The 10,150-nt window shown below is 38.0% G+C and overlaps 1 protein-coding gene across 5 annotated transcripts in view; it reads left to right on the top strand.

Annotated features, from left to right (window-relative positions):
- Positions 1–2,039: 2,039 nt before the first annotated feature.
- NRAP (nebulin related anchoring protein) overlaps positions 2,040–10,150 on the top strand; it is a 50,583-nt gene continuing 42,472 nt past the window's right edge. For all 5 annotated transcript variants that reach the window (XM_035330132.1, XM_035330131.1, XM_035330129.1 and 2 more), the window contains exons 1-8: positions 2,040–2,300; positions 2,561–2,655; positions 3,361–3,448; positions 6,564–6,668; positions 7,214–7,318; positions 7,966–8,073; positions 8,891–8,995; positions 9,608–9,715. In XM_035330132.1, coding sequence (XP_035186023.1) covers positions 2,229–2,300; positions 2,561–2,655; positions 3,361–3,448; positions 6,564–6,668; positions 7,214–7,318; positions 7,966–8,073; positions 8,891–8,995; positions 9,608–9,715 — 786 coding nt within the window. In that variant the 5' untranslated portion in view covers positions 2,040–2,228. The remainder of the gene's footprint in view (positions 2,301–2,560; positions 2,656–3,360; positions 3,449–6,563; positions 6,669–7,213; positions 7,319–7,965; positions 8,074–8,890; positions 8,996–9,607; positions 9,716–10,150) is intronic.

Here is a 10,150-nt window from a genome sequence, read left to right as displayed (position 1 = left end):
TAACTGTATGGGACATTGCTTACTGTGCTTGTTTTTTTGGAACATGCTGTAACCTAGGAGAAGCAGGAGAACTTGGAAAATCTTTGCTGACTTTCAGCCAAGCTTGTAATCTGTGTTGCTGTGAAAAGAAGCAAATGTTCTGTATATCTTGAATAGGTTCTCTCTGTGCAATAAAGAACTTTTAGTTGTCTGACAAGGCTCTTGGGAGGAACACATGGTGCACTGCACGTCCTAGAGTCCTGTCCAGATCTTCAGCCTTCCAGGGGCTCCTGGATCAATGATTTGTTTCATGGTTTCAACAAAACCAACTCGTTTTGTTTCTGTGTGTTCAGGGATGTATTATTTTCAGTACCTCACAGCACTCGTTTCAGGAGTGCCTGAAGCAATGTATTTTCCGTGCTGGGACAAAAAGAGGTCATGCATCTTTTTTCTTGCCACAGTGTTGGAAGATGGCTGTAACATGGATGCAGAAAGGATCAAGACAACTTGGACTACTTAGAAAATAAATGATATGTTGACACTTGCAGTAGATGAGCACAAAGAGGCTGCAGCTGGTAGTATGCCTGACGCTAAGTAAGGAGAGGACAGCCTGGCTACCCTGATCCTAACATAGGTCACTTGTATAAACATAATGGCTGTTAGGGACAACATGAAAAGCTATGTGAGAAGAGAACTGGAAGAACACCAAATTATTTTGGTTCACAGGTGTAAGCATAATAAATATTATTGTGATATAACTTAGTCAACATAAAATTGCTCCAGATCCCAAAAGGAACAGCATGAGGTAACTCCGCAGTCATTTTAATGCAAGAAGTTATGTTCTGTGACTGTACTTCTTAAAGAAAATACAACTGTTTGTATATTCTTATTAATCACCTATTTTGAATTGCCATAAGAGTTTGCAGGATTTTGTGCTGAACCCAGTGCTCTTCAGATTAGAGACGCTATTTTCAGCACACCAGTTGCTGACGGTACGTTGTGCCAGTACATTGTCAACATGTCAATAAAAGGAGCTAGAAGTGAAGCAGAACTGTGTCTCTCCATCTCTTGAATAGGTGGCTCTCAAAGCATACTGAGAAGCTTTGGGTAGAAGGGATTGTGATAATTATTTGTAGTCTACACAGAAGAAAGGTGCTTAGCAATATGCTGCAGATACAGGAAGTGGTGCAGATGCATGGACAACTGAGTAGACTTTTATTTAGGTAGGGAGTACTCTTAGCCATGTCCCAGGTTTGTCAAGCCCTGTAACTGGAAGTGTTATGATTAGGTGAGATGTAAATCTCAAATCCTGACCATTTGTAGTGAGTAAAATTCAGTAACTTCTTTTGTTTGGAGCAGACTTGACAACTGTAATAACTTGGTTGAACCCTAACATCAAGAGTAATGGTTCTCGAATAGTATTATTTGGCTAAGGAACTTTTATATTCTGATCCGTGCCAGCCTAGTCTTCATAAACACTCTTGAATAGCTGCTTTGTTCATTCTTTAAAATGAAAAAAAAAAAGTTCATTTCTGTTGGTTTTTCCATGGGGGATGGATGTTTGGATTTGCACCCCCCCAAATTTAGAGCTCTCTGAGATGCCCATGTCACTGCCTGTCCTACATCTGGACACGGAGCAGTAGGTTGATGAGACGGAGAACCGAGGAATGGGTGCACCTCTCCTGGGTGTAGCAAAGGGCTAGGATGCTTCAAATCCATCTCTGGCCTGCTCCTGTGGTGGTACCTCCTTCTCATCCAATGCTGTTCCTAAACACAGAGCAGTCCAACACAGAGCCGTTTGCTGTGTATCAGAGTGAGGAGCAACTGATGCATTGCTGCTGTGTATGCTTTGATCTTCATCCTGGGCTACTGAGAACTGGCTTTACAGCAAAACTGAAATACTGAGTGACCAGATTCTGATGTTCACATGGACATGATTTGTTCCTGTGAGTTCATTCTTCTATTTCGAGAATGATATTGCTACCCTCCCTTACGCACTGACATAGTTGCCAAAATAACCCTCTTACTAACTGGCAGCTTTAAAAGCCAGCCTGCAGCTGACTTTGAAACAGAAGGTCAGGAAACGGAGCAACAGACTTCAATTCAGAGCTTTAATGGGAGCCATTGACCACAGCAAAAGGCCCTGACTGGAGCGTCTAGAGTGTGCTTTGCACAGGCCAAAAAGTCACTCTCACACTCTTTGAACCTTTTGTATAAACCTGTATATTTTTCACTCTGTGGATTTCAAGATGAATGTGCAGCCGTGTGCTAGATGTGGCTATGGGGTTTACCCTGCTGAGAAGATTAACTGTATAGATCAGGTCAGTTCTCTTTCTTTATTATTTGGACTATAATAAATGTATAGATTGGCACTTTTAACACAGTGCAAATCTCTTGGTTCCAGAAGTTCTTTACTCAGAACTGGGATCAGAACTGAAATGAGTTACTAATAGGCACACATTTGAAGAAGAATTCTTCAGATTTGTGAAATGGATGGAAGGGGTCAATGCTGAAATTTAAAACTCAATAATAATGCAATACAAATAATGTGTGCTTGGTTTCTCTTTTGTGGTGTTTCCAGACATGGCATAAAGCCTGTTTTCACTGCGAAGTGTGCAAGATGATGTTAACAGTAAACAACTTTGTTAGCCACGAGAAAAAGCCTTACTGTCAAGTGTAAGTCTCTTTCCTTTTTTCTTTTTCTTTTCTTTTTAAATAATGTTTAAAACATCAAGTAATCCTAATATAACAAAATATCACAATTTGGACTCGGCCTGGTCCTGTGTGATGACATTATGTATTCTTAGTGCCTGAGTGCATAGCTTTGCATTTACGTGAATCAACAAAGATGGGAAACTCTTATTGCCGTAGATAAAGCTTCCTCGTTTGTCTGGTATGTTAAAAGACACCAAATTAAGTCCCTTTTCAGTTTTTTGGGAAGAAAATAAAGCCAACCATAAAATTCAGTGCTTTCCAAATCAGCAGTTAAGAGTTAACAAGATTGAGTTAATCATTAGGAAAATGCATAAAATGCAGATTTTGCAGTTGGTTTGTTCTAGGAAGTTTTTATTCTATAATGATCAGTTCCTGTCAAATTTGTCAGCGGTAAAAGGAGAGATGACAGTTGTTTTTTATTCTATTATTCTCTTTTGTTATTAGAAACACAGCATTGATATGATGATCATTAAAATTAATTTTGCTCTAGGCACCCTACTCCACGCAATAAGAACTGGAATGTAATCTGAGACCTGTGTCTGAGTGGGGGGAAAAGTTACGTAGAGGGAGGTGGAGGCTGATCTTGTGTTTTCGAGGGCTCAAAGAGAACCTTTCTTGTAGGCTGTCTGGCACATTCCTAATATCCTTTTACACTTCATTTTTTAGGCATAATCCGAAAAACAATGCATTCACAAGCGTATTTGAGACACCAATAAACATAAATGCAAAAAAACTATCGGAAGTAGTAAGCGAGGTAAGAAGTTCGGCGGCCAATTACGTTTGTCTCTGATTTAATTTTTTATACACTATTCGGGTCTTGTTTTAAAAATATAAATACCTTTTCTTTATTTACACTAGTGTATACTTTTAGAGCAGTAAAATCTCAGCCCAGGTTTGAGTCATAATTTTTAAAATTGTTTCATAAGAAAGCAAACAGGAAAGTTACATCTGAAATTGTTTACACTTTCAAAAAGAGAAATGTCTAGCAGATTCTTACCTGGCAATCGACATGGAAGAGTTGTTCAGGTAAACTGCAGGAGATATTGGCCAGGTCTATGGAAAATTAGTAATTAAATCAGGTGGGGTTACATAGCCATTTGAAAGGAGAATGACCTACTTGCTTTATGATCTCATCTGAAACTGATCCTAAATGCTGTGAAACAAAACAAACTAATAATGATCTTTTTGTTAGGTCTAGTAAGACCTAGGCAAAAGTTTATATAAATGCTTTGTCAAGTATTTCTGAAAAACCTGAGCCGATATTTCCCTTCTGTGAGAAAGCACAAAGTCCAGGGAACTTTTGCTAGGACGTTACAGATGCCATCCTACTGCCATCTAACTGCATCCGCACTCCAAAGGGCTGCTGTGCACCGGTAAACCTCTAGGGGTGCTCAAAGTCTTCTTTCTTGCCGAATGCCATGCTACTCTGCCTTGCATTGTTTTCCTCCAGATACATTTGTTTCAAACTTGCACGTCGATGAATTTCAGACAATGAGAAACACAAAACCAGCCCATAGTTGACTGCGAGCTCACTTCTATGTGTAACACTGCTTTCTTGAGTGTCGTGTCTTTCGGTGCTCTAAAATAGCACTGTTCACTGCATAGCTATATTTAGTAAACAAAATAGTATGTTTAAACATGATTAGACATTATTAAAATAAAAGAAGCAAATTGCATTACCCAGACTATAGCATTCTGCCTCAGTCTGTTTTTCTGTATTAGCTGTACAAAGTTGATGTACATTTAATAACCTTTATCAGATACTGTATCTTTATCATTCTTGTACGTTACTACTATGCATCAATCAGCAAAGAGGCAGTAACTATTTCAGCACTGACCATCACACTTACTTTAAGCTGTGTGTGACAGAAGTGGTCAGGAATGAGTCTGGGATTACTGCAGGTTCTATTTCTGGTTTTAGGCAGTGATATGACACCAATACTTCCAGCGCATGTGAATATACACACCAGACAAATTATAGCTCAAAGATCACTTTCCCTTGTGTTTTCTTTTTCTTTTTTTTTTCTTTCTTTCTTTTTTTTTTTTTTTTCACCTCAAGCACCTTCTGTCCTTTTCAATCACATAATGAGGTTCTGCTCCAGAGAGAAAATTGCTAAGGGTAATAAAGAAGCTGATTCTGCAGTACTTACTTAAAGGGAGTACTTCTGTAGAAATTTTGGGTGTAGGAAAACTCTCTCATTGGTAGATGTATAAAATGGTGCTAACTTGTTTCAATCGCTATTGTAATTTGTTCTTTTTTTTTTTTTTTTAGTTAATAGTATTTCTTGAGCAGAAAACATTTCTTCAATCCTAACAATGTTCTCACAGAAGTTTTATGTTGCGACACCAAGTAAAATGCAGAGATAAAAATACAGCTCCCTCATCTACACAGAATTTCTGTGTGCAGACAAATCATTCATCTCTGTGTACCTGTACTTAAATTATAAAATGAGGGTAATGGTAATCGTGCTCGGTGACTTTTCTGTCCAGTCAGTTTAGATTTTGCAGCCTTCAGTATAGTGACTGTTTTTTCTTTTTGCTTGTTTGCTTTTGCATCTGTAGAATATGTTATAGAGGTATGATTTCAGTTTAATTTCTGGTATGCTGTCATGCTGAAGGCAGCAGGAGGAAAACAATGATTCAGAACTAAATATAGTACCCACTTGCATTTACACAGTCATGAAACTTTATGGACACTGTGCAGGGAAATAGGAGAGCAGAATATTGCCCAGCAGGTGTTAGTTCTTTCATCTAATTCTGCATTGGGATGTTCTGCTTAATATTTCTTCAGGATTTCAGTCTTCATAGATATTTCCCCAATCTAAAGACCAAATTATTCTTGCAGAACTTCATATTAGATTTCAGGTCTAATATGCTGTTCCTTGTGCAGCTCCAGAAACAGAGCCAGCGTTAGATAGAAGCTGGCTGTATGGATTAGAGAGCAGAGCTTTGACCTTAAGGCTAAGCCCAGTCTTCTCTTCCATGGAGATACCTTTGCCAAGTATGGGTGGCAAGGAGGAAGTAGTTATGTAGTCTTTGCATGGCATAGAGCTGCAGGCCATGTGGCTTTTTTGGACTTAAGCTGGCCGTAAATGGTGTTGGTCAAAAGCGTGAGAAGAAGGAAAAGATGGAGAGTTTTGCAGACTGTCAGAATGTGATTGGTATTTTCTTGTGGACTGCAGAGATTTGGCAGATCGAGTTTTCTTGTGTGCCTAAGTTTCTGCATTCGTATCATATAGAGATGGGTCTTCAGGGTGAAATAGTGAGTTGGCACTGGAAACTAGGCTGGTCTGTAGCAATTGGAGACATGGATAAACAATGACCAGAGTAAATTGTCTTAAACTGAGTCAGGTTGATGCTGTCAACCAGAGACTTCACCCTGTGCAGTCACACTGTTCCTCTTCCTCTCTTGTGTTGGCATTGCTGATTCTTACAGCGAGACAGGTGAAAGAACTGGCATGGTTGAAAACTAACACAGCAAAAGCCTGCATACCAGTTCCCTCATCCAGCTCAGCCCATGGATGTCTGTCTGATGGTGTCCATGTGTAAGAGAGCACAAAAATGGTTGCCCAGTATGGCCAAAGATGATTTTAGCCTTTCTTTAGACTGGTGTAAGGTGCAGCCTAAACTAGTAGGCACTGAAGGGGATTTGTTATGGTGGGAATTGCACTGTTTTTGTTGTAGTTTGCATTACTCTTCTTTGGTTGCAACAGTTCTTGCAGACTCCATATCACTGTGAATTAAGACTGTTCATCTTGTTTGTCTTCCTTCTTGTTTTCCTCCTGAGAGTGGTGTGCTTTAGTCTGTGCTAACAAGCTACTAACGCCAAATCATTTTTATTTATTTATTTATTTATTTATTTATTGTAGATAAAATATCGAGAAGAGGGTGAACAGTTCAAGTCTGCCTTTCAATGGGATGTGAAGTCTAGAGACATTGAAGCTGCATATAAAGCCCAACAACTGGCCAGCCAGGTAATAAATATCCCTAAAATCTCCAAGCCTTTAGGCTGCAGGAGAGCAAGGACTTGGCTGTCCTGATTATTAGGGTTTTACTCACAGCATTCCAATGCTAACAAAGACATTACTTCTCATTTGGCTAAACTATTTACGGCAATGTAGCTTGATTGTAGCTTAGGGCACAAGAATCAGAAGATGGGAAAGGAATAGCATACCTTTACAGCTAGCAATTTAGACTGCTGCATGTACAGACATACTCAACATGTCTCCTCTCTGCTGACACTGAAGCTTCACAACAAGTGGTCTGATTTCCAGGGAGAATTATTTGAGTCTTACTCCAGAATCCCAGATCCTGACATCTTGATGTCAGTTCTTGGAATACAAGCTCAGCCCTGGCATTCTGAAAGTATGTGGAGTGTAGGCCTTGTGCTGTATGTCATCAGAGGGTAAATTTATTCTTCCACGGCACTGTGTGTATTTCCATTTCTTTGTGTCAGACCACCTGTTTGCTTTTTGAAACAAGGATACAGATTGGTAGTTATTTAATTTTTGTTTTGTAGAATGCTTACTATGCCGCCTATGAGGGGGGAACTTCGTGGTACTCAGGAAACATCCCAGATCCTCAGATGGTGAGGATAACTCAAGCACAGAAGACTCTAAATGATGTAAGTGCATGTTTGAAATACCTGTATTTTCATGGGATATCATAATCTGAAGATTTAAGAGTGCATCAAACCCAAATCTTTAGTAAAACATTACCAAAACAGATACTGATATATCTATTTCCATCATTAACGCTATTTAGCCATGTGAGCAGTTAGTCAGATAACAGTTATTGCCTGTCCTGGAAATCCTACATTTCTGTATGAATGTAATTGAGATGCACTTCAGCTATTGACCAATGGTATCTGAGCTGACCTTGATTATGTCTTTATCTAGCATGCAGTGCCGTTTCCCTCAGTAGTGCAGAACTCATGATGGAAACATGTCTTATTTTCCACAGTGTAGACCTTTCATTGACTGCCTTTCCCTTACTGGTGAAAATCCATTCTGAATTATGACTGTCTCTGTCCATACAATAAGTTAGTGACCTAATCAACGTAGCAAATTAAAACTGAATAATAAATATGAATGTGGAATATTTTCTCTTGTATGTAGGAAATATTTCTACCTAACAAACTTTTATGGTATATGCTCTTTAATTTGTCTACTTTTAAATAAAATGATGCATATCTTTGGGAAACAGAGGAATCACATTAAACTACAGTGGGTTCTTTTGTAACAACAAAACCCAGAAATGTTAATTTTCCAGTTCCAATATACAGAAGAATATGAGCCACGGAGAGGCAAAGGCAGCTTTCCTGCTATGATCACTCCAGGTTACCAGGTTGCTAAGAGAGCTACTCAACTAAGCAGTAATGTAAGTGTTGTTTGTTTGTTTGTTTGTTTGTTTGTTTTTTGTTTTAAATTGTATATTAGACACCCTGAAGGTGGAGTATTCTGGGTTTAGGCAATTCCCTTTAGACAGTAGGTTCCATGATGAAACTCCAAAGTGAGAAAACTGGAATGTGATGCATAAACACAATTAGCAAGCTACTTCCTTTGAAACAAAATCATATAGGATAAATGACAATACAGTCATTTTCTGAAAGATGAAGCAACTATATTACAATCTGAATAAGATCATGAACCACTCTATAATGTTTACTTCACTACTTTAATTTTCATTTTATGGTTAAATTAGTCTTTTTTTTTAATTTATATTTTTGATTTTTTTTTACATCTTCTGATCTCTCCCACTCTCTTGATTATATGAAATTAAATACTGATAACATTAAACTTAATTCATTTACAAGCTACTTTAAGCCATATATGCACACAAAATTGTCTCTTCATAAAAATAACAATTCAACTGAACAAGGTCAAGTAAAAATTAATCCTGTACAAATGGTTTTAAAGTATTGCATTTTTTTCTACAACACTGTCTGCATTGTTGCTGCAGTATGATCTTAGTACTTCGAGTTGTTCTTGGAATATTTTAATCAAATGCATGGCTCACATAAATCTCCTGCATTCACTTTAAGGAAACTGAGACTTCAGTATGCCCACAGCTTCAGCCAACAGTGAGGAATGTCATGTCTGCTGTTGCTCTTTTTCTCTTGAAGCTTTCTTAGAGAAAACAGATATTTGCTACTTATTGTTTGTAATATGTATTCTACATATGTTTTCTCCTCCAGGTAGAATATAAGCGGGGACATGAAGAAAGAGTTTCAAAGTTCACCTCTGTTGTAGATACTCCGGATATACTTCATGCAAAGGTTGCAGGACAGCTTTCAAGTGATGTAAGTGAAACAAAAGAAAATAGGTTGACCCATTTTTGACTATGAAAGTGAAATTTTGGACATCTATACATCACTGACAAAAATAAATAAAATTTAGTACTAGAAATGTACATATCTTAAAATATGCGTAATACGTTGCACCATTAAGTGTTCAGTAAAGGTGTAGAAGATGTAAAGACCAAGTTCGTTTCTAGGCTGTTACAGGACTAGCTGGCTGTCAAAGCTAGCGGCAGAGAACCAGTCTGCTCTATATCCAGCAACTGGGTGCCATGCAAGTTGAAGAAAGAAACTGTCTGACTAATATAAATAGAGCAGGCATCTCACAGACATTTTTAGTATTTTCCTTAAACAACTGTGATCCATCCTACACACTGAATGAGACACAGAGGTTCTGCAGAAGATATATGATCACATAGATAAAGACTACATTGAAAAACATGCACACAAAGGGGTTAGATCCAGCTTGTGTGGTTCATCTTCCTTTTGGCAGTTGACAGACATTGAATGCCTGACTTTGCAACTTTAAGGATTGATTATGTGTGTAATCAAGATTCATTTGTCTGATCTAATTGCTTCTGAGATGTCTTGTTTCTTTTCTTTTTCTTTTTCCAGCTGAAATACACAGAAGACTTTGAAGAACGGAGAGGGAAAGGCAGCTTTCCTGCTATGATCACTCCAGCTTATCAAATTGCCAAGAAAGCAAATGAATTAGCCAGTGATGTAAGTGTCCAAAGCAAAGTCTCTTTTTGGAAAGAAGAGAATAAATTCTCACAAATTTTGGATTAAAATGTTCACTGGCAGAAATTTCATTATCACGGTGGAGTTACAGCAGCAGTGCATGTTATAAACAGATTTTCAAGTGATTTTCTATTGAAAGAAGAAAGTTGACTTTTATGCAGAAAGAGAAAACCTGGCATTTTTTTCTGTGAATAAACACTGGATTTTTGTGACCAAAATTAATTGTGTTTTCTCACTGGAGAATGAAAGTAAAGCTCTTTTAGCTAGAGAAAATAACATATTGGGATAACTCAGTAGAAATGAATTTAAAACATTAAGAGTCACCAAGGAGAATCAGAAGAGAAAGGCAAAAGCAACTTACTAAGGAACTTACTCTAAAATGTTTAAATGCTTTTGTTTGCCTTCAATCTGGGGAAG

This window comes from Oxyura jamaicensis, chromosome 6, assembly GCF_011077185.1.
Source record: "Oxyura jamaicensis isolate SHBP4307 breed ruddy duck chromosome 6, BPBGC_Ojam_1.0, whole genome shotgun sequence".
NCBI classification, from domain to species: Eukaryota; Metazoa; Chordata; class Aves; order Anseriformes; family Anatidae; genus Oxyura; species Oxyura jamaicensis.
This window is presented reverse-complemented; position numbering and strand designations above follow the sequence as displayed.